At 41.2% G+C, this 25,334-nt stretch overlaps 1 protein-coding gene across 1 annotated transcript in view; it reads right to left on the minus strand.

The window, feature by feature from the left end:
• Nucleotides 1-25,334, minus strand: part of CHCHD6 (coiled-coil-helix-coiled-coil-helix domain containing 6) — a 109,229-nt gene that overhangs the window by 48,696 nt on the left and 35,199 nt on the right. The window contains 2 exon segments of the mRNA XM_019473428.1: nt 14,895-14,978; nt 20,826-20,846. Of these exon segments, the coding sequence (XP_019328973.1) occupies nt 14,895-14,978; nt 20,826-20,846 (105 nt within the window).

The raw sequence follows: 25,334 nt of genomic DNA on the forward strand, positions 1-25,334 counted from the left end.
TCGACAGTCCACCCATCAAATCCCTACCTCTGCAGTTTAGAGAGAAGGAGGTTGTGGGGAACTGTGTCAAAGGCCTTACAGAGGTCCAGATAGATGACATCTGTAGCCCTTCCCATGTCCACTGATGTAGTCGCTCCATCCTAGAAGGCCACTAGGTTAGTCAGGCAGGACTTGCCCTTGGTGAAGCCATGCTGGCTGTCTCGAATCACATCCCTGTCCTCCATGTGCCTTAGCATAGCTTCCAGGAGGATCTGGAATGTCACAGTAACAACAATGTCCACAGTAACAACACAGGAAAGTCAAACTAATCATGGGCAGAAGTATATTCCTGTTTGCACAGATCTTCTCACAACTGCAATATTACCCTGAGTTGAAAGCAAAATATTAATTCTCTAGCATACCTAGACAGCTTCTCAAAGATAAAATCCCCCAAAATACCAATCTCCACAAAACTTTAGGGAGGCAGAGCTGGGGAGGACCACAGCTGGGTTTACCAAGCTAGGCACAAAAAGGTAAAGCTACAGCCCCTAAAGCACACAGTGAGTCAAACAAAGCTACACACCCCAGGACTTCCCAGAACAAGGTCCCACACCGAGATACTCCATCAGGGTAAGAACAAGTTTACAGACCCAGACCGAGATCGCACGCCAGAGTCAGACTGTCTCTACGAAGGTACCCTGGGAAGGGTCCAATTAAAACAGGTACCCCACAGAAAGATGGTATTAGGAACTTCGAAGAGTTGCAAGTGCCTCACTGGAAACATGCAGAAAAGCCTCATGTGATCTTCAACTCAGAAAGACAGCCAGCAACAAAGAAATTATTACTACAGAGACGATTAAAAGGGGAAGGAGGAGCAAAAAAACTCCAGAAAGAATTAAACACTGCATTTATATAAGGTTGCTTTAAAGCACGCCGTTCTGAAAGAGCAAATAAAGCATTAGTAGTTCTTTAAACAGAAACTCTGGACAGGAAAAGCACCTTCAAAGAGAAAGGCCATAAAATGCCAGCAGGCAACCCAGACTTTCTGACAAGGACAGCAACAGCAATGTGAAAGGCCCAGATTAACGCTAAAACTGTTGTAGGAGACTATCGCTCCGCTCTCCTCCTAGCTGGAAGTTTAATATAGGAGCGAGAAGTCTTAGGTGAGGAATTCACTGTAAGTGCCCGAATCAATTATACCTGACAAGTGCAGGTAAACAGGCTTCCCAGGCATTGATTAAACTGCAACAGTTTTCAGCATCTGCTTCAGAGAAGTCCTACACCTGGCTGACCTGCACAGATAACGTAGTGTCCATGACTTTAAAGGCACAGCAATGCCTGCTAAATCACTGCGCCCGGGCTGGGCAGCTGCACAACTAGTCCCGTAGTGATACCTGGGTCCTATCAGCCGATCCGTCACACAACCAGGATGAACTCCTAGGTCACAGGATGCTGCCTCTAACAACTGGGCGTTGTCTAAGAGAGACCGACAGGCGTGCACAGAATCAGTGCTAAGGGAAGGGGAGAAGAGGGGAAGAAGGGAGCTGCCAGAATATCAAGAGTGCCAAGGTACGTAGCTGAAAGTTTCACTTGGAGGCTGACCAGCGCTTCAGAGGGGAAAAAAAAATTAAAAAATAGAAAATTGGCAGTCATCAAGCACTTGTCATACATAAAAAAAGATACTAAGTACATTCCCCTGTCAGGCCCATCACAGGAGCTTATTTCGGGAAGGGAGGAACTTTATAGCTAAGGTTTGATGCCATCATGCCAAAGCTGGTATTTGACAGAGCCTCCAACAGAACTCCCACCGCCTCGGACAGGCACGCTGCAGCTGAAACTCCTGTCTTTCTCTGCTGAGAATATCCCTAAGCCCCATTTATAAACTGCAGCAGCTGGCCCAGTTAACAGTTCCTGTTCCAATTTTAAAAACCTAAATTATATTCATGACCCCATCCTTTTCCACAACAGGTAGCTAAGGAATGCCATTCACTGGATTCCCAGAGGAAGCCAGAATAGGAGGGAGCCAAGGCATCAGGATGTGAAAGAGGACTGGAGAACGCTGAAGAAAATGCATCACATCCATGCACTTGCATGGGTAAAGGGAACTGCAAGGAAGAGAGTCACTGTAAGAAACAAACAAAAAAGAAAAACCCACCGAAAAACAGAAGTATACCAAAGCCTGCAAGTTCCACCCCCTCCTGGGGTTTTTCCTCTACCCCCAACTGCAAATTATTCTCCATGTGCAGTTTCCAGTAAATCAAGCTTTGCTAAATAACCCCGACATGTGCAGGGCTGAGAACCAGCCAACAAGCAATGATGAGATGTCCCTGGAATGATTAAGGAAAATGCAGACATCTCTCAGGTTACAAGGAAGCCTGTTGTACTCTCCCTTTAGTGCATATGCGATGCTGCAAGCACTGTTCTGAAAACCTCTGATATTCAAAGGCTCATTTGGTTGACAAGGAGCCTGTGGATTCGTGGACAGATTGTCACACAAACTGTCAGGTTTTTAGAGAGACTATCAGACCTCTCTTTGCCTACGTTATGGAGCACATCAAAGACACAGAAGATGAACCAGACGCAGACTGCATGGATCTGACAGAATGGTGGGTGTACATATTCAGAATACTGTACTGCTTGGGGGGGGAGGCTTAATGTGAATAATCAGGGGCTGAAAGTTCCAGAAATGTGACAGTTTTTGGCAGCGATTCTCATCTTTGCATTTATTTATCGAAGGGAAAAAAACTGCCATACTAGAGGCAAACTTGGGAGAGAAAGAAAAATTATATCAGCAGCAACTTATTTTGCCACCGTACTTTTTCTTCATTATTATTACTCCCAGAGCATTTTCTGAAGATATTTGTATTTTCAGTCAGGGTTGTCTCACTACGCTTGCAGCTTCTCTTCCCATTTGATCCTGTAGGAGAGCCTGGTTTAATGATTACAGCCAAAAAGACCGCTAGGACTTTACAAGTCACTGTACACAGTTAATGACACAGACAAATCCACGCTTTCAGAAGTGCCCACTGGCTCGTGGCTCTGTCTGGAGATGCTCAGGAGCTCATTATTCAAAACTTCAAGCTCAAGTTATGGGTAATCAGCACATCTGAAGAAATATACCATACCCAGACAACCAAAAAGTGAAGTAACAAAAGCTGTTATAGAAAATACTAACCTTAAGCATTAGGGTCTCACTTTTAAAATGGGGACAATGTTCACTTATCTTCCAGTGAGCTAGAAACCTCAGTTAATGAATACCTGGAAAAAGTTCCCAGCTCCACAGCTCAAAAGTAATTTTACAAGGATAACTTGATGTCATTCCCCTTTACTAGTAATACTTGGACAAACATTATAAAGCAACGGTATATTTATTTTGCAGCTGGCAAAAAAGTTATTAGGCTATTTCTACCAAGAAGTATTGATTATTACTTAAAAAGGAAAATAAAATATAAAATGAAACACTGATAACAAGAAAAAGAAAATGGATTAACACAGATTCCTTTGGCCTGCCTTTACAATACCACTGTCACATAGCCTCCAGTTATCCCTGCAAGGCATCAGTTATTCCAGAGAAAAGAACATTCGTATCTTTTTACATTTATTTTGCTATTCAAAATGGATTGAAATTCTCCACACAGTAAACAGAAAATAAATACGATGTTTATCTTAAGATAAAACAGCCAAGGAGGACAAAGGAGAAGTGATGGTAAAAGGTATGAGAAAGAAATCAGAAAATATTTGTAAGCAATTTCCTTTCCATCATTTGACAGCCTTATTCTCTCCGCATTTAGTAATCTTCTCTTTCACACGGTTTTTAACGGAGTGGTTTTGCCTCCTCTGAAGAGGACAAGGCATTGAAGAGACATCTCTGTAGCTGGCAAAGAGCTTGTGAAGTCTCCAAAGACAAGCCCAGAAGGACCATAGACCGCCAATCAAGTGGAGAGAGGCATTTTCACAGCGGGGGTATTGAGATGTAAATATTAACATGAAAATCAAACACCCGCAGAGAGCAGAGGCAGCCACACAAATGCTTCATTCCCGTACTCCAGCAGAAACCACGCCCTCACAGTCGATGACTGTCACAACCCTGGTGCATGACGTCACCCGCAGCCTTCAATAGCATTTGGTCACCACCAGCTTAGTATTGTACTCTCATGACAGAATCCAGGCACGGAAAGGGAACAAGGCATTTATTACTTTTAGCCCATTACAGAATAACAGGAATAATTACTTATTAATATTAAACCAGAAAAATCTCATATAGCCTTGCTACCAAGGCATCTCAGGAACATAAATGGAAAAATGTCACATGTATGGTGTACCATACACCCATAGATGCAAGCTAAATCTACTCTCAGAATTAATCTCTAAACGCCGTCTCTAACAGTAAGGAACGCTACATGCAAACAACAACAGACCTTGACTTTGGGACTAAATGAGGAAGAAATAAAAGTAGGCTTAAAGCTCCAAAAGAAATATTTTGGTATAAGCATCATAATTATCTGGGGTTTGTTGCCGTAGCTGATAAACTTTGTAACAAGAAAAGGCTTAGGAAACAGTGTTATAAGTGGATTTTTCAGGCTCATGAAAAAAGTATCAGTTTTTCACCTATATCTACTAGACAAGACCAAACAAAAAATCCTAGCCCTTCAACTGGGGACAGCTTGGGCTCAGAAATCAGACAACAGGAACACAAAGAAGGAACAGAACTACACTTTTGCTGGGGAACAACAGGAGGGGAAAAAAACAACCACCACAAACAGCAGACCTGGAGCCAAATCCTCTCTGCCCAGAAGTGAACACACAACAAACTTATAACCCAGCCCTGTCCTATTTTCAGCTGGCAAGGACAAACTGTGTTCCTCACTGGGACGCCCTTTGCCTATCATAGAAATCAATAGCTAGGACTTTTTTTTTTTTTTTTTTGTTCTTCCTGCAACAAACCCTTGCCTCTAACGGGAGGAAGAGTTATTATCTCAGTGCCACACGAATGAGTGATTAGCCATCAGCAAGTAATGGCTTTTTGCTGCTGCTAACGGAAGCTGTATTTGAACGAATGACCTAAAGGTGAAAGGTCTCATATACTACACTTAATCCCCTAAACAACCAAAGGAAATTTTGTGGTATACATAACTATTATGAAAAATGAAGTTTAAAAATCCATATACGTGCCCAGGCGGGCACACAATACAGCATTTTTACACGCCCATATGAGTCGTCTTCTCTGTTTCAAGAACCCCGGTCCAGCCAGTTCAAGGCTTGCTGCGTGTCAGGGCAAATTAGATGATTTCTGTATACTATCCAATACATCATAAGACATCTCTAGGGGGAAAAAAAAAATCCAGGCACTCCTCGATTGACCCAGGCGTGCAAGCTCACAGCAACCTTGCAGCTTGATATTATATAAGCAAAAATTTGGCTTCTGTTCAGCAGAATGGGGAGAGAGAAGGAAGGAGAAGGAATTAAGCCTTTTTTCTTATGAAAAATCCTGAAATGCAATAATTGGAAAGGAAAAGAAAAGCTAGCTCTTCTCTTAAAATAATCTAGTTACTACAAGTCTTCTCAAATCAGAGGCTTAGAGTTTTATCTCAACTCCTGCATTTCCTTCTCCCGTCTCTCGCTCCTCTGTGGCCCCTTAGAGACTGACACAGATTAAGTGGCCTCTCAGTGTTTTCTGGCTCTGTGGCTGTTCCTTGCCATCACTGCCCTCCGTGCAGGGCACCGTCTTTTATCTGATGGCTACTCCGCTGGTGAGTACCGACCAGGGCAAAACTCTCCTCTCCACCTTTGTCAGGGTTTGACTCTACAGAAGACAGACAGTTCCAGTGTGTATGAGATGTATGTTTATTATTTTTATTAAAAACAAAAAACAAATTCAGCCATTATTTCATACTTACTTACAACAGGGCTGGACTGTGAATAGGTGAGTCAGGTAATGCTCATCTGAGTCAAGGTGTTTAATGGTAAACTGCCATTGGGATCATTCTTGGTGCAGCAGAATATATAGCCAAACCACCAGCTAACCCCCCCAAAAATGTCCCCATTTTAAAATGGGGACATTGTTCACTTATCTTCCAGTGAGCTGGAAACCTCAGTTAATGAATACCTGGAAAAAGTTCCCAGCTCACAAAAAACCCACCACCCATCATCCTGGGATTAGGAGAGTCTGTGACAGACGAAGCAAATACCATTTGCAGTGGCTCAAGACCTCACGGCGAGCTTGATGGTGCACATATATTTAAGAACATTAAAACATGTTATTTACAAGCTACTTCTGAGTCGCTCTGGTCTCTTGGGAACGTGCATTATATGTTCAAGAAATTGGAATAGCTTTTATTTATGTTTCTTTAAAATGACTGGCAGATGGGGAAAAACCTTCAGAGAAGTGGCCCTAGGCTGTCATGAAACATGTATTTAACACACCCACAGTAAAGTACTAAACACACTCACTTCAGAAGGTACAGCTGCTGTAAATACGGAGTAGTCCCTTTTTAAAGTCTGATCTCTGCACTACTTAATTCAGCACAAATTCGAGACGTTCTGTGGAGTCTGCCCAATTTACAGAGTAATTATTAGCCATATTTTCCATTAACATGATGACAGCATATTCTGTAAGGGCAGAGCCATAATTTTAAGGACCTTTTCAAAATGAGCCCAGGCCTTGGCTTTATTTTTAAGTCACAATAGTGATGCCTTTTTTCCTGCCACATGCAGAAGGACCGCTGCAGGCTGAAGCAGAAATCTCAGATTCCCCAAAGTCAGGCTCTTATGCAAGTGGATTCCACACACACACAGAAGTTTTGTCTACCTGAAACAATTTCCAAGGCTAAGACTAAATCTGGAATATCCCAAGAGAAGCGCAAGCTTCAATCATCCTAATCCCAGCAGACACACAGACTCCAGCCTAAGGTCTGGAACATACTTAATCAATTCACTGTGCTAACTCTACAGTTTCATAAAATAGCCAATACTGCAATAACAGGGCCAAAAATTAATTGTACGCTGGTTGGTGATTTACACAGAAATAATAGGCAGCACTGGTATTTATTGCAGCAGGATAATGCAGTTGATGCTAAGGTACAACTACACCACAGTAAAAATAGGTGAGAGACAGACGGCGTGTCTGCACGCATGTGTATATATGTCTGCACATGCAAGCGCTGCTTTCCATTAGAAAAGTAGCACTGGTGTAACTGGTAACAGCGCTACCTGTATATACACACACTTATAAATACCATTCTGCTTATAAACAAGCATATAAACAGCACAAAGAGGGAGAAAACAGAAATTTAAACTGTTAGGCAATAAGAAAATGAATGAAATGAAGGGAAAATTGGGTTGAATAAGAAATGGCAGGGGAGGGTATCAGAAATATTAGATAATGGGGAAAGCTCTCAAAAGTAAGAAAAAAGCACCCCTTGTTTTGCTCTTTTTGGACTAGACTCGACAAATATTCTGGTGTTGAGTTCTAACAAAGAGACAAGATCACATTCTAGGTCTTTTTGTTCTGCCTTTAACAAGTCTTCATAGTGATACACTGATGAGACCAGATACCAGATTGTTATCTAAATTCAGCTGCTAAATTCAGTGTTAAGACACTAAGTTCAAACCACACATTGCCACATTTATTTCACAAGTTGAGCCTGAGGATGGATTCCTGCAAGATGAAGCAGCCCATAAGCATCATTCTCTCCCTCTGCAAAGGTACTCTAAATGCCAGGGAAACAAAATCACCGTAAGGCTCTGACAGTTCACCCTTCAGCGCACAGACTGCAAACGCATCTCTACACTAATCGTCCAGACTGAAGGGGAAGCAAACACTTAGTTGCTGTTTGCATAGAGGCTGCTTGTAATTTGATGTAATGTACTGTACATTAGTCAACACATATCGAAGAGAGAACATACACATCGCAGAGAAGGCAGAGAGGCAGTGCTGACATCTAACACATTTTATTTACCCTGTTATAGATGTTCCTTGAGTTCATCAAATTACCAATCAATTTATCTGATCTCTAAAAGCTGGTGTACTGAGGTATATTAACTACTAAACTTTACAAGCTTTCAGCAAAACAGCCATTAAATGGGTGAATTGAGCACAAGGTACTGGAAGTCAGTTTGCGAGCTGGCCAACGGCAACAACAAAGCAACCTCTCCCCGCAGACAGGGAGACAACGGAGAAGCATTAGAAAGGCAGCCTTCCCTAGATGCTGTTCAGCCCTAACGGATACCGGTGGAAAAAAGAAATTATGGATGCCTCCTCCTCCCCCAGCATGACATTTAATGTCTGTGAATAACTGAAAAGAGGAAGAGGATGAGATATCAGAACCGGTTCAGGTGACAATTTCAGGTTCGTTCTTTTTTCATTTTGTTCCCGTTCAGAAATTTAACGCGCACACGGGACAAAATCTTCAGTTCTCTAAATATCAAAGGCTGTGCCCTGAGAGACAGCTAGAGCCACCACCACCTGAAAGACAACATCCACGCAGCCTCGGACAGACTGCCCAAGCGACTGGGAAGTGATCTGGATGATTAGGACGGATCTTATCAGCCTATTTCAGAAAACTGTACTGGGGATTATTCTTCTTGTGTTCAGAAGATTAAATCAACAGTTCGATGAACTGGATGCTTTGTTATATTGCTCCACTGGCCTGAAAGGCAAACTGCTTTTTTGGATCACAGCTGTTGTAGGTTCACATCAAGCACTGCTGGTTCTGTGGGAGGAAGGGTTTGCGGCAGGGGATGAGAAGAGAATTGAACAAATTAGGTAAGAAAAAAATGGAAATTTTAAAGAATACTGTAAGGCTCGATTATGAAGGCAGGGACAAGTGATACTTCTGAAAGGGAAACACATTTTTTGAGACCAGAACTTGGTTTCACACTAGCTGTTCTTCCTCGAAGTACCCCACAGCACTGGCGAGAGCAGTAAGCTAGTGGCTGGCAACACAGTGACTGGAGGCAAACAAAGCAGCCCTTACACACACAGCAATAGCTCACATGCAGCCCTAAGACATTACAGGCCATTTTATTGAGAAAGTAAATGGTGTCAGTGACACCTGCCAAGACATATCAACTCATTTAGAAAAGGGCACTGAATCTTTAACTCCCACTGAAAGGGCAGGCGGTTCAGCTGAAGATAACACCTCAACACGGCTTGCTTTTTCAAAGGTAGGTGAGTGCTCTCTAGGTCTCATGGACACAGACACAGCCTGGGATCCAGCTCGGGGAACTGATTCCTCATCCCCTTCAACAGAAATCCCCTGCCACCTTGGCCAGGTGATATCAGTTTGCTCAGCCCTGCAGAATCTGCTTAAAATTGATCACAAAGACCCAACATGAACATATTATTCTGGAAGGCTTTTTTCCCCAGGCTGCTGTCACTTTCTCTGTGGAGATTTTGATTGAGATGAGTTACTGGCCAAAAAGCATAGAAATGACAGTGGATTCACATGTAGGGTGACCTTGGTGCACCAGAGTGGGAGCCTGCTCCAAGAAGAAGGATCAAGACCAATAAGAATAACAAACAAAAATAAGTTCGCCTCCCGTTCTTTACACATCCTAAATGCTTTACAAATATGAATTAAATGGTAAGTGCAAGGGCAAAAGGAGATTAATTTAAACAAACCAAACAAGGTGAATACCACACAAAATTACAAGATTTGTGAAGCTAAGCAGAGAAAAAGGAGCAGTCTACCTTATTATTAACTAAAAAAAAAAGGATTTGTTTAATGCATTCCTTTCCCACTTGCATAAATACTCTACAGCTTATGAATACCTCTTGTGCTACTTACCGTATTGAAAAACTACAAGCAGAAAAACATTGCATATTAATGTACCCACTGCTCACAGTAGTCCACAGCCATCTAATAAAAGATAACGTGGGAGCCAGAGCTTAGGAAAATCCAAACAAAGAAGAGACATCCATCTATAGCAAGGAGTTCCACTTCATCTGCCGAGATCACCTTCAGCCTTTCTCTGCCGTTTTATGCTACTTCAAAGAGCTGCCCGTGTTTTGCTATACTGTAGCACTGCCCTCAACCTTTGTCAGGTTAAACACAGAAAGAGGCCAAAGAGCAAAAAGAGTCAAACAAATATTTAGTTGGGAGAAAGTATACAACTAATATGCTAAGTGAAATCTCCCGGCATGTGAAGGGTTCCAGGAGAGACTGCATTTCTTTCTTATCAGACTTTTTAAAGGATGTTTCTACCATTCGGAGGAAGCAGGACAACGCATACACAGAATCTCTAATAAAAATCCCAGTTCTGAGCAGTATATATATTAACTATTTATACCAAGCTCCCTCCATCTCCCTCCCTGCTTCTCACTAACATATAAATGCATGAAAGAACATCAGCCTAAGCCTCTCAAATTTAGTGTTTCTAAGGTTTTCCTTACAGATTATTAGGTCCAACTCTCATTCTTTCTACCCAGAGAAACACTACAGTACAAAACCTCCTTTAAAACAGTTGAGACAAGACCCACTTTTTGTGAAACAATTCCAGATTACATTAATGAGATGTAAAATTACTCCAACAAGTCAGAGTTAGAAGTTTAACCGCTTATAACAGATTACCCAGGTGTCATTACTGGATTACTTATTGGAGATTAGACAGTCGCATTGGAAACACAGGTGTGGAAGTGAATGTCTGTATCACCAGCTCCAAAATCCTGCAATTACGGAGTCATAGAAGAAACAGTCACTTCAAAGGATATATTCCCTGTAATTTTCCTGATTACCAAAATACTTCAGGCACTCCAAAACAAAAACATACAAGCAACCCAAGAGACTGAAACACACAACTACAACACACTACCAAAGTTAAAGTGAGGAAGACCAAGGGCATCACCAGTGTTCTGATCCTCCGCAAGGAATTTGTTCAATAAAATTCGATTTAAAAAAGTCTGAAAAGCATGCACTGCAGTGCAGGCAGAACAAAACCTACCACCCCTTCACACACACACAACCCCTGACAAACTGGTAATGAAGGGCGCAGTGGGAAGAATACCTCCCAACAACAAATCACAGCATAGGTTCATGCATTCAATCACAGCTACTTCATGCATTCAAATCTGCACTCAAAACAGCTGAATGCTGCTAGTAGCAGTAGTGCGTAGCGTTTGCTCAACACAAGTCAGAAGTGCAAATCAAGCGTTAGGCACTACAAAGAAACAGAGAACCAAACAGTGATTCTGATACAGCTACCGTATATATTCATGGTCCCCCCATATCTTGAGCACTGTGTGCGCAGTTCTGGTTCACACCTCTCAGAGAGGATTAAACAGATCATAGAATCATAGAATAGAATCATAGAATCATTGAGGTTGGAAAAGACCTCTAAATGGATGTGGAAACGTTTCAAAGATGACCAGCCAGGATGATCAAAGCATTTGGGGCAAGTATCCCATATACTTGCCCTGATCTTACGCTCATCCCTGGACATCCACTTTCGGTCACAGTCAGGACCAGCATATTGAACTAGATGGATCTCTAGTGTGACACAACACTGTTGCACTCACCGTCTTACTTCTTCCAGTGCTTTAGTAGAAGATGTAGGGAAAACCCCAAAAGCTGAAACACTGAAATTATTTTTTCATACATGCCCTTTCCTGTGAAAATTTTAATAAAACTCTCTAGAGAAACTGAGTTTCTCAAGATCTATTTGAAATAAGGTACACCCATAGTTCATCTCATGCAAAACTAAAGGCAAAGCCTTTTTAGCATTTCTATAGCTTTACTGTTTCACAACACTTTGCCCTCCCATTATAAGCTATTCCATCATATAGATGGAATAACTGAGATAGATGGACTAAGTAATTGTTTCAAACTCCCAAAAGAGAAACAGCTATTAGAAAATGAGCAGTTTTTTGCTTCCAATTCTGTGCTCTGTCCAGTAGATTACAGTACTCTTTCAGAGATTACAAAATAAAAAGATAATGTATTCACACAATCTGCTGCATTCAAGGGAACTACTGAGTTCAATTCTGGTCAATACATCTCAAAGACAGAGCCACAAGGGGGAAAGGGCCCAAAGACAAACAAGTAGAATGAGAAACCTGGAAAAAAACATTCACACAAGCAGAGGCTGAAAAGGTGAGGACTGCTCAGCTTAATAGGAAGATAAAAGAGGGAACAGAAGTCTACAGATAATGAATAGTGAAGAGAATTCCTTTTATCTCTTTCACATAAAGAATATTAAATGAAAAAAAGTATTTGAAACTGGTAACAGAGAATTTATAGGGTATATAAGTTAACCTGTGGCACACACTGCCACGTGATATCAGAGGCAAAGAGCTAAACAAGGCTTCAGGAAAAATGCCTGAGACACATAGAAGAACGATGGCAGTAATCCAAGTTCCATTACAGTGAATAAAAATACTGAATGAAAATAAACTCTTTTGCAGCAGGGCATGTGCCAGCCTCCGACTGACAACACTTAGGAATACTCTTCTCAACGTTGTTCTCCAAAAGATTTTTTTGTTGTTTTGGTGAGGTTTTTTTGTATCTTCCTTCAAAGTCTTTGAAAACTGACCACCGTCAGAAGAAACAGGACAGTCTCCGTGTTTGATTCAGTGCAGCAGCTGCTATGGTGTAAGGAGTATATAACACAATTATTCTTAGCATCCTACCGGGAAGGTACTTAGCCTGGACCTTACAAGGAGAAATTGCAGCTTTCTACCTCCACACTGAGCCATCGCATCCATTCACTCCCAGCCCAACACCTCCAAACTACCAGTGACCACGCTCCAAGTGACCATCCCCTCTAAAAACAGCGGAGAAGGCAAACTTCTATTTCAGAGCTCCTCCCCACCTCATCCCCTTCCCAATAGCTTTTTTCTAATGTATACACACACATATACACAGATGGATAAAAATATATCTAAGACTGAGTTGGAAGGTTTTAGCACAGTGGAAGGAAAAATAAATAAATAAATGTCAAGGTCTGCGTGTATTCAACAAATAAAAGCAGAATTATATAAAAGCAACAGCTAATAAAAAAGATTGTTCTGTGCTGTGTTTTCCATCTTTCCAACCGTTATAGGAATAAAATTATCCAGAGAAGATCGAAAACCTTTTTCAAAACTAATACAATTAAGCTTTATTACACTGTTTCAAGTACATTTCTCTCCTCTCCTTTCTAGCCCCCACCACCTCCCACTCCAATCTAGACTAACGGTTGGAGGCATTCTTCTATTTTATTACCAGCAGAACGCTAGTGTTCAAGGGTCAGAAACTACCTAGTGTTTTAAGAGAGGAAAGAAAACGTGTCCTTTTATCTACTTGCTTTTGTACATGTAAGAACTAGAAGATAGTTTCTATGCAGCTCTGCAGTTTGAATAGGACTATGGGCAAGCCACCTTACTCCCCTGAGAAGATCCTGCACTAAAATATCCATCACCTTGTTTAAAAAGTTACCCTGGGACTTTGGACAGCAAGGGGCATGGACCTGAAAAGGGAAACGCAAAATACAACAAAAGACTTCAAAAAAAGGACAATGCAGCCTGGACACAAACCTCTCCCCACTCCACTGTTCATAAAGGACAGACACACATACAGATTTTCCCTGCAGTTTCCGCTTCATGAAACCAAATCCGGAGAGAAGAATATAATAGAAGCACACAGCATGAGACCAAGAAATTGCAAAAATTCCCTTTGCGTATGAACATATGGACAACTGCGATAATTAGAACGATAGCTGCTAGATTGTTTGCAATTTCGCTGAACAATCCCCATTATCTAGAAATAGAATTTAAAAATCTGAATGCAACACTGAGTGGTAGTTTTAATAGTTTATTTTTTAATGAACTGTATGGATTAAAGTGTTGCAAAATGGTATCATGTGAAATTGCTCATGGGCATGTTTTACCATCAATGGCTTAAAAAAAATGCTGCATGGACAATCATGCAGTAGCAGGGAATGAAAAGAGGAATAGATGTGCCAATAGTTTCCTACCATTTCTATAATCTGCAATTTTCCCATGTTCCATATTCGCCATCATGTTACATGTTGGTAATAAAGCTGATTGATTTCTCTGTCTCTTTACAACCCACCTTTTTCATTGTTTGCCTTTCTTTTTAGTCACATAACACAACTATAAGTCGGATGTATGCAACTCCCTGTCAGGAGGTCTAATTGCTTCAAATTGGAGAAGATTATTCTCCACATTTATTAAAAAATAAAGACTACTTATAACATTATTTCATTTTGCCAGGAAGTGAAAAACACATTAGTTCATAAGGAACAGCATGGCTGCTCCTATTTTTATGGCATCAATTTTTAAAAACTCATCATGGTAAACAATTAAACAGAGAAGCAAATCCCACATTTAGGGGAGAGATTCAAATCCCTAAATGGATTTTCAAAGGTCATTTCAGGCTTAAAAGATGCTTGACAGTGTCTCTTTAAATCATGTTCATTTCAAAGGCTTATCCAGCAAGAAGCAGGCAGTGCACTGCAGCACCACTCTTTGAACTGTTGGGCTCCCCAGAGAAAAATTAATAATACAACTTTAATTCATATTTATAGCAAGATTTGTGGTGTTTTTTTTTTTAATTTAGGAAAGTATTTTTAACAAAAGGAATAAAAAAAACAGGGCACTTGGTTTTTTTCAATTTAGCTTTCACCTAAACCCCATGGTGAAAAAGAAAATAAAGTCTGAACTACTAGAAATCTTTTTTAAAAAATCATCCAGCTAAAACCCCCTTATCTTTCAAATGCAAGTTGCTCAAAAGATTTGGTTTGTACAGCTTTTTTATCACTTAACTATATAAGGGGTGAGGGGCAGATAGATACTGGGAGCTGACAGTTCCAGGTTTCAGCACAATGCTTCTTATTTCTCTGCTCTTTGGATCCACACAGATCTGCATCCGATCCCATTAGTATGCGGAGGCCACAAATAAAAGACAACTTAGCCTTACCTTTCTCTCAATGCGAGCCAACTGCTCTTTATAGAAGGCCTCTTGCCGCTTCAACTCTGCCTCCCTGCCTTGCAGCTCCATGGCCTGGGAAGAACAAAAGAGCATCAGTAGAAGAAGAAATTAAAAATAAAAAGTGTGAGTGCAAGGAAAGTGCATGGGATGCAGACTGGAAAGAACTAAAAAAAAAAAAAAAAAAAAAAAAAAAAAAAAAAAAAAAAAAAAAAAAAAAAAAAAAAAAAAAAAAAAAAAAAAAAAAAAAAAAAAAAAAAAAAAAAAAAAAAAAAAAAAAAAAAAAAAAAAAAAAAAAAAAAAAAAAAAAAAAAAAAAAAAAAAAAAAAAAAAAAAAAAAAAAAAAAAAAAAAAAAAAAAAAAAAAAAAAAAAAAAAAAAAAAAAAAAAAAAAAAAAAAAAAAAAAAAAAAAAAAAAAAAAAAAAAAAAAAAAAAAAAAAAAAAAAAAAAAAAAAAAAAAAAAAAAAAAAAAAAAAAAAAAAAAAATCATTGCTCAGGACTGATGTACGAGATCCCCTCTCGGTGGAACTACAAACCTTCAGTATTGCAGTTCATTTTGGATTATCCCCACAAGTTTGAAACACTCTTATTAGTATCATACTCAAACTTGTAACCTTGATTTTATTTCTCCTTATCAAATGAAAACATATAATCATAGAAAGGTGACACTTTCCTATTGCCTTTTTCAGAACTCCACCTTATCCAAGTCTTTGTTTTCCACGAATCGTGATGTTTATTACTCCACTTCAATGTTCTTCACCTTACCTTAAAAATAAACCTCAAATCCTCCACTTTATAAACACTTGCCCCTTGGAGTGTCAGAAAACTTCTATAGATTTAACACATCCCTACAATCATGAGGAAAATCCGAAATACAAGGCTATTTTGTAACATTCTTATAGCAACACACATTCTCACCGACCATGCATTTGCTTTTACAGACATACATAGGACTACCCTGATAATTCAGTGCTCTCTCCACATGCTCTCTGTGCATACACCACCAGCACCCCCAGAGTTCCTCTGGCTGGGTGCTGCAGATTTGGAGAGGAGATGGGTGTCAGAGAATTTCTCTTCCATCTTCCAAAGTATAAGTGTGACACTTCCAAAACAGCAAACTTGGTATACAAGCACATGCTTAAGCATAACCCAGTCATCAACTAAACAGTGCTCAATTAAAAAAATAAAGTCTGTGTGGTTACAGCAACTGCTTTTGCCTTTTAGCTCTTTACAACTAGCAGCACTTCATTGCATTCCCACACCTAAACTGAACTAGCCTTAAGAAACATGGCATTGATGGAACAGAACCAAACTTTTTAAGTTTAAAGATAACAAGCAACAATAGCAAGAAGAACGGCACTTGTTTTTCTTCCCCCATCCCGCCCCAAAAATCTCTGGGGCCACATAAATTATCACCAGGCAGAAGACCTCTCAAAACCAGAATTATTAAGTCTGTTTAACATGAACACAAACCCTGCTAATCTATAACATCCCAGCAGCATTGCTCTTAACTTTTAATGATGATGGTACAATCACAGAAAATGCTGGTCCAATATGATTAAGCAGCTGGGACAAATATCCCCATGGGCTCAGACCTGTCATTTTTTGGCCAACAGCCATTGTTAATGAGAAAAATTACATCTGAAAGCAAGTTGCTGTGCATTTCCTTCTTTCTGTTCCCCTGCTGATGGAAATACAGTGGTATAATAGGGCTTCAAAGAGATTTTAAGCTAGGCAGTGAGGGGCAGTTGATAAGTAAGCAAGAAAAGGAGTACGTGAAATAGGGGGTTGTAGGGGTGTGGTGGTGGTGTCTGTTTGTCTGGTTTTAAAGGAAAAAGAAATATTTTGGTTCCCATGTTTGCCATCCCAGCCAACAAGGCCATGGTAAGGCACAAGCACTATAGACTCATATCTAAATCCTCTTGCTCTCCAAGACACTTGATTAAAGGCAAAATCTCTAGCTTTGGTTTAACCAGAGCTGCTATATACCTTCCACCCTGCAAACCAGCTGAAATAGGATGGGGAGAGGGATGAGAATGAGCTGCCCCATATATGTAACCTGACCAAAGAGACACCACAGCAACAATAGGGGCGCTGATGGGCACTTTGTAAGTGCCAAAATTATTACCATTTTCTGATAAGAGGACCATAGCTATCCTTCTGAACCAATATCCGTCTTCTATACAGAAAAGGACTAAGCAATTTCAGCTGAAATGAAACAGATGTAAGAAGGCAGGGTGGTCTGGTGGATGACCAAAGGACCCCGATTCTCCTGCTGGTTTTCTGCATAACACCCATAAAATCAGATTACTAAACAAGTGACTTGTATTTCCTTAATGAGAAAATAAATAAGGAAAAGAAAGAAGAGTAACATAGTGCTGACCCCTCTGCACAATTCAGATGGAAGGTGCTTTTTGTGTGAAGTGTAATATCGGGGGGCGGGGAGGTGGGAGGAAAAAAGAGTCAAAAGATGAACTCTTAAAGATGCAAGAAAGTTTCTGCTTAATCTAAATAAATTAATTACATGGCAGTGCTACTCTCCTGGGGTAGCAGACTATTCTGGCGGGCAATACTGGTGGGCAAAAGGCTTTATTCTGTTTCTGGCAAGACATGGATCCATGTACCCACACACCCATTCATCTTTTCAACCTGTGAGCTTGCCTGACCTCATTCACCAAGAAATTCAGCCTATTTATCCATATGACACCTCTGGAAGGGAACACAAACCAAACGCCTAATCTCTCAAGTAGGGTGCTGAGATGCAGACACATTAGAGGTGTGCTGATCTGCATGATGATGACCCATGGACTCCCAAGCAGACCTGACTGGGGCTGGGATGCCCACAGTGAATAATGCCTCCACACCAATGCACCCTGCAGCAGACAGACATTCTGTTAGTGACTTCCCTAGGGTCTTTCAAAATTGATATCAAAGAATCAAAACCAGATCTCCCAACTGCAGACTACGACCTCAGTATACTCACCATTCTTCCCCCTCAGTAATTTCTCCCATATTATCTCCCATTATGTCCCACTTATCACCCATAAGCTGTATGATGAACCAGAGGTTGCAGAGAAAACTTACTCGCAACCCAAACATATTTTCAATGCCTTGCTTGTTTTCAAGAGCTGCTGATCTTTCAGTGCATTGAAATATACTGAGAAACATTCTATTTGTGACAGATCTGCTTGAAAGTTGCTTTCTGTTTCCCTCTATCCCCAGCTGTTATTACTAGAAACTTTAGTACACTTTATGATGATGTTTGAAGTATGAATGGTACAGTCAGAGCATGTATCATTTGAAATATTCACTGTTCCAAACTGGGTTAGGCAACAAGGGACATTTTGTATGAATACGGGATATTTATTAAGAGTTCCTCTAGTCCTGCTGCTTATCCCCTACCTGAAGTCAGAAGCCTGTGGTGTCCCAGACAGAACTGGCTGCTATGGAGATGATTACAATTTCACTGGGGATTGAGATTGCAGGTGCCAAACAAAGCATCAGATACACTCTTCAAACGCCTTTAGAACTAAAGAAGGAAGGAGAAGGGAAGATATGCGTGATAACACACTGGTTTGAAAATCCTATATCAGAAAGTTGCATTTCACCTCCACGCTGCAGAAGTTACATCTGAGCTTGAACATATCATGCAAGAGATGGCCAAAGCCCAGAGATTACATCTAAGAAACTGTAGTTTGGAACACAGCAGAGTGTGATATCCAAGGAGTATGAAGACAGAAACAAGAGAGAGGGAGGGGAGGAAGAGTGTAGTTAGTTGTAGCACGCACAAATGCACCCAAAACTTAGAAAGTAGCATAGGACAGCATGTATTTGCAAAAGAGAATGTATGCAATAGGCAATTGTCTTCTGTACAAAAACTAGGCATAAGATATATTCAGGAAATGCTCAAGAATTCCCTCTGATGGCGTCAGAAGTTACAAACATTGCATTCTTACAAAAGGACAGTGAAGGTATACTACCTAGCATGCTACTACAGCTTCCATGGATATGGATCCATGGACTGCCTGGGGGCTCTTTCAAATTCTTCCTACATTTTATCTTTACACTTTTTCCACAGCCCAAAGTTTTTCAGGTTCTCTCAGTGCTGCTTTGAACGGTGACAAAGAGCTAGGGCAGAGTCATGTGCGATTCCCTCCCTCCTCCTCTACCTTTATCAAGTAACCCATTTAGAAACAAACTGTGAAAGCACATTTCTAAAGCTATGCATTACACACTGGCTCAACTAAAGAATTCAAGCACTGGCCTGCTAGCTGACAGGCAGGCCAAAAGAAATATTTTGCAAGCCTCTTAATTGAGGTAATGAAATATTATTGGTTCATTCTCTATGAACAAAGCCAGACACTCTTAGCCTCATCCTGAACTGACACCAACACGCAACACATCAGACTGTGCCACTGATCTTCTAGTGCTGGGCTTCACTCTAGCTACATCCATTCACAGATTAGCTTTGGCTTTGCCCACCACGAAATATCACCAGATTTTTATTATATTTAATCACAGTCCCTTCTCATCACCTTGTTAAACATGAAAACTAGGAAGGAAATCTGCTTGAAAAAAAGGGCTTCTTGGCAGGGTCAGATTACAGTAGGGCATGTGGCACCCAGGAATAAAGTGCAGCAATAGCACAGCCCACAGCTGACGGCTACCATCAGGCTGTCTCTCTCCGCAATACTGTTGGGATTCTAGGATTTGGGGAGAGGGCATGGAAAAGACTCTACTGGAGGAAAAGAAACCACCCCTCTCTCTGCAAAGGGCAAGTCGAGCTAGAAGGAAAGGTCCATACCTCAATCTATAAAGAACTTCCTCAAAGGCAAGTCACAGCACTTGGCAAGATTATTGCAAAAATATTTATCTTCTTGGCAAAACACGTTCACCAGTCACAGACGAACTAGTGAGATGACGCCTAGATAATCAGTCAGAGGCAATACAGGGAAAGAAGCTACAAGGATAAAAGAAAGGTCCTTAAGTCTCTGTCAAATGCCTTGTTTCTACATCACCCTGTCTTTGCTGAGAGGAGTTAACCAGCTTCCCCCAAAGGTATCCAGTAATACCTCTGCAGCAGCACAGCAGAGATGTTTTGGCTGGGTACCTCAGCTTGCCACACTTCACAACTGCAAATTCTTATACCTCATGCTTTCCCATGTCTCTGCCAGTCCTGGTGGACTGGTAGCAGTCCAAGTGGCAGGGGAGAAAAGCAAATGCTATTAAAGGCTCCAAGACTAGAAGAAGGAATTGACAGCAATGCACTGAAGAACCGAACTAGCTCCAAAATTAGCTAGCTGGCATGTTCCTGACCAAGCCTAAAGGGAATGGCAGAGCTGAAAGGGCAACACTGAAACAGCAAGAGGCAGCTTGCACACATCATGCCTGAGACTGAACAGCAGAACTTTACAGGGAGGCTTGTACTGGACAAGTAACCATGGGCGAGCCTTGACTCAACTTCCACTTGCATCAGCAGAAATATCACCACTACTGCGGAGCAGCCTGCAGTCACTGTTCCAAACATGCGAGGCCTACAAAATCACTTGCTTTTTGTCCTTTCTCTCATTCTGTTCAAGGCAGGTGACTGGGTTTTGTTTTGGTTTAGAACCCAGATGCAGACTCGTGGCCTTAAAAAGCAGTACTGGTGTAACCTTCATTTCCTCCTGTTTCTGCTACTCTCTTAGCCAACAACACACATCACCAGATCGAGTTTGGTTTCAGCAGCTGTAACCTACACAAAAGGAACCAGTGAAAATCTTTATGGAGGAAATAATATGCAATTTTCTAGCTGAACACCTTTTAAAATGTAATGACAGAAAATAAAATCCTGCATCTGTGCTCAGCAATAACAATCTGTACGTGCACAGTAACAACATGACACTTGGAATAAGCAAGATCCAGACAAAAAAGAGAGCTTACCCAGGCGTCCAAATCCGCAGGCTTGGAATAAAGAGAGTGCAAGAGAGAAAGGAAGGGAAAGAGAAGAAAAAGAGAAATCAGTGATTTATGGAGGCCGCCTGCTGCTGCACAATATAGCTTTTAGGATGACAAGTTTAGAAAAGTTCCTTAAAAATGACAAGCATCTTAAGCAGTGCAGTGCTGTCCCCTGTTGGAAACCGTGCTATTAAAGCAAAACAAAAGCACATGCACCCCCAAAAATAAAAACAAAGCAAAGCCCCCAAAGATTGCTGCAGGATCCCCCTGTAAGGTGGAAGCTAAGCAAAGACAGCTGTGAAGCAGCCAGTTTCAGGGAGTCATTCAAGGTGTTGCACAATGTTAGAGATGCCGATATCCACAACATGCACCAATGAACGTGGCAGTGCCAGGCATACTCAAAAGGAGGTGGCCAACAACTGCGCTGTTTCCAAATCACCTGCAAAGAACAAGTATCCTTTAGCAAGGGCATTTTTGAATGCACAAGCTGACCTACATAGCAAGTCATCTTCTTTACTGGACAATTTCAAAGAGTGCTTCCTAATAGAAAGCCAGTTGACTGATCAGATTTCCAACCAGATCCCCTTTCATAGGCAATTGAACACATCTTTAGTGCACAGCCCAAACCTCTGCCAGATCTGAGCTGCCTTCACCTGCTCCTTCTTTTGTCAGCAAGCCTATTTAAGTATGAAGACAAGCAGATGAAGCAGTCTGCAGTATCACCTCTTATTTACTAATTACTACTTTTTATTTACACAGTAACCCAGCAGCAGCAAAGCAAGTACAAGATGATAAACAGTTCATGCCCATAACCACCTCCTTCTGAAGCCAAGGCATTTATGAGGCAGCCACAGCTCTCATTTGTTGTCAGGGGCTGCAAGCCTTCCCTGCCTCTCAGGGCTACATTCAATCAGCAGCACATTCGCTAAGCAGGAACTTCAGAAAGGCTGGCCTTTTTTATTATGATTATTTATTTGAGGGGAGTTGACAGGGCAGGAGGAACTTTCCTCTTGGTCATAGTTCAGTGCCAGAGGGAGCAGACGGTGGAGTGCAATATGTTTATGGGATCTGCCATCATTTTAATGGCACAGAATGACTACTTCAGGTAACTGAGGGATGATGTGTCATCAGCTATGTGTGTCATCCATCCTCATCCCTTGCAACAGCTGAGAGGGCTGAAACCGAACATCTACAGTTCAACTGGGGGAAACCAATTCCCCCCTTTCTGCAGACAGGTTTGATATAGCAGCATCAAGTCCTTGGCTGAACGAACCAATACACAACAGGTGTTCACCAGTTATCACTGACCGATCGTGACAAAACCCTGATTTGAATAACATTTTTCTTCCTGCTGATTTTTACAGTCAAGACAGATGTGCTTAGTTTTGTTTTTACATTTTAGCAATTGCAAGGCTGACCGTCCTCTGCAGATGGACAGGAGGAACACAGGACTCTTTATGGTGCATGTCGTTATTTCAGCAGGTAGGTCATGCACACCGGTAGCTCTTTAGTGGATTTACATCTGTCATGCCTGGGGTGCCTAAGCCATTAACTGTCACATTCCTGGTGGACAAACGCTTGCATGACAAAATGAACATGAGGTACTAACTCAGTGTCACTGGACAGTTGCTGAGAAGAGAGGAAGGAGAAGGAACCAGCCCCATCACTGATAGGTGGTCCCCCTTATATCCCCATAAGATATAACGCACAATAGCAGAATTACAGTTTTAAGAAAGATAACACTGTTACTAACCACAGGGCATTTCTTCCGCAGGTACTGCCAAAGGCTTTAATTTGTCACCTTTCAGGAGGAGGGGAAATTATTACTCCAAGAATAGACAGATACACTCCAGTGAATGGACACAGCAAAATTAAAACAGGTGTAAATGCAGTAGGACATATTGCTGTGTTGGGAAAAATAACTACATTTGGAGTGAAGCACAGACTAAATAAAAGATACTCATAAAATAATACAAAAATGAAAACTCAGGAGGGCTACTGGTTTAAGTTTTGCTACCTCCTAAGCACGTGCCAAGATCTCTTTGTAGACCTGCATTTACCAACTTTGACTGATAATAAAAGACACAGCATGTCCACTAATATTTACAAAGTTTAAGTAAACTGTTTAAGAAATGAGCAACATCTGAGTTCCTTGCTTCCTAACCGAGTGAGTTTCACTTCCAGCTCCCAGCTGGGGGTTTGTGAGCTTTATAATCCCAGCCCTGGGACACAAGCCATCTTTTAGCACCCTTGGTCAATACTGCTGAACTCTTCTGCTAAAACAGGGTTCTTTTCTCTTCCAGGTAACCCACTGGATAGCAATCACAGGAAGCTGAATAAATACTGGACTTAATCGTTTGGGGTCAGAACCAAATCAAGATATTCCTCTTGACTGTATCAGAGGCAAAAGATTATTGAAACAGGATCTCAGGCCAAACCAGCAACCCCTGTCCTAGGTATTTATACAGGGGGAAAAGATGACACAGTCCACTTCCAGAAGATTCTGGCTAGATATGGGAACTATGTAATTAATGCATCTGTGCTTCTGAAAATTTCACATTTGAGCACTGATTATTCAGGCAGGGGATGCTTTCCCACATATGTATCAACAGTCCAACTTCCAATGAAATAAAAAATACAGCACCAAATTAGTTATTTCACACATACGGACAACTTCCAGCATCTTTTCCCAAACCCATACACCACATCACCCATACATGACTGCCGTAACGGGCCCGTCACTCATGTCTCTCGTGGTCTGGGCAAATGTAAAACTGGCAGTGAACAATCAAAACATAGTTCTGCAATTGGCGGCGAGGGAGGAAGGGATCAGCATGATAAAGCAGCGGCCTTAGAAGGGCAACGCCTTTGTAACCTGACTGGAACCAGTTTCACCCTAGATGTCCGTTACCTTGCCATAGTCAATAACTCTGTCATATAACTAATTTCACTACAGCGTGACCAATGACTCAGAAATCCAGACTACCGGCTTGGTAGAGATCTCCTACTTAAGAACTCAATACAGAGTATTTTTAGGGGCACTGCCAACTTTGGGAGTGGAAGATAGAGTGGGAGATGCGAGAAATGAGAGGCAGCAGGTGCCCAAAACCCAAGACAGCTGCTGGCAACAACTTTTGCACTCATGTCAGCATCTGAAGAGCTCTGCAGCACATATTCTAACATCTTAATGACCAGACTTCATCACTGAATGAGCAGAGTCATTTCTTCTTAAGGCAATAATCCAGCTCTAAACTTTTCCACAATGATAGGAATTAAAGCATTTAAAGAATATATCTAGACATTCAGTATCCACTCCAGACCCTTAAATGCTTCTAGTTTAGTGGAAAATTGAAGCAGTATCAATATTAAATGTAACGAGAGTCAGAGATGTAAGCAACTGACAAGGGAGAGGAAGCAGGAAGAGACACTGAACAGCAATCAATTTTGAGGAAAGGCTGTGATGAAATTGCTCAACTCTAATGTATACAGAGCATGCACAATTCTATAAACATGAAGATGGGAAGCAGCAGAAAAACCCTCTGCCCTTTTATGATTCAGGGACAACTGCACTTCTAATACTTACGGCATTGCTACAAATAGGTTTGCAATGCTGACAGTTGATAGTTTTCATTTAAAACAAAATAAAGAGAAACTTATTTTATAAAATCCAAAGTAAACCATCTGCTTTCATTGCTTGCTTTAATACTTCAGCCCATTCCCACATTCTCCTTTTCCCATCACCACTTCTATACATGCACATATACATCCAGTTTTCATTTTGTAGGCTGCCAACAGACAAGGCATTCAATGTCTATAGAAATCTTGCAGAGCGTAGGCTCTCTTGAGATGTATGCTCAAGATGCTTATTTCTGATAGCAGGTGAGTCAACAACTCCCTCTAAATTTTTACCTCCTTGCTTGAATTCCTACTCTGCCTGTTAGACATAAGAATCTCCAAGTCCCTGACCAATTTAGCAAAAAAAAAAAAAAATCTCAAGAGAGGGCATCATGATATTCTGTATTAATTATGACTTTCTATCCCAGAACATATTTCAGACCCTACTGAGTCAATGAGGTATTTCTCATAAAGCTAGAATCAAAGGCCACTCAACTCTTCTTGGATTATTTCTAGCTCATAATCATTAATACAGACTCCCATTATGCTAGCCTAAGGGTGGCATATGGCTTTCTAGGGATAGGACAGACGGGGGAAAATAACAGTTACGCATGCCTACATCCCAATCTCATTTCTGTGCAGGCATACGGGGACGTAGCTTTCTCTTGCCAGATTCTTAAATACCAAATATATTAGCTTCCGAGTCAAACATGACCACTGTTTTGCAAAAAATCAAGATTTTTATAAAATCCAATGAGGGCACTCATCCTACCCGACCCTCAAGGCAGAATGGTAGGCACTCGTCTGAGGGTGAAGGCCGTGGCTCCAGCTGGGGGGGCTGCGCCATCTACCCCAGCGGCGGCCGATGCCTCCACGCAG

The sequence above is a fragment of the Aptenodytes forsteri genome, unplaced genomic scaffold (assembly GCF_000699145.1).
Source record: "Aptenodytes forsteri isolate BGI_AS27 unplaced genomic scaffold, ASM69914v1 Scaffold53, whole genome shotgun sequence".
In the NCBI taxonomy this organism is placed as follows: domain Eukaryota; kingdom Metazoa; phylum Chordata; class Aves; order Sphenisciformes; family Spheniscidae; genus Aptenodytes; species Aptenodytes forsteri.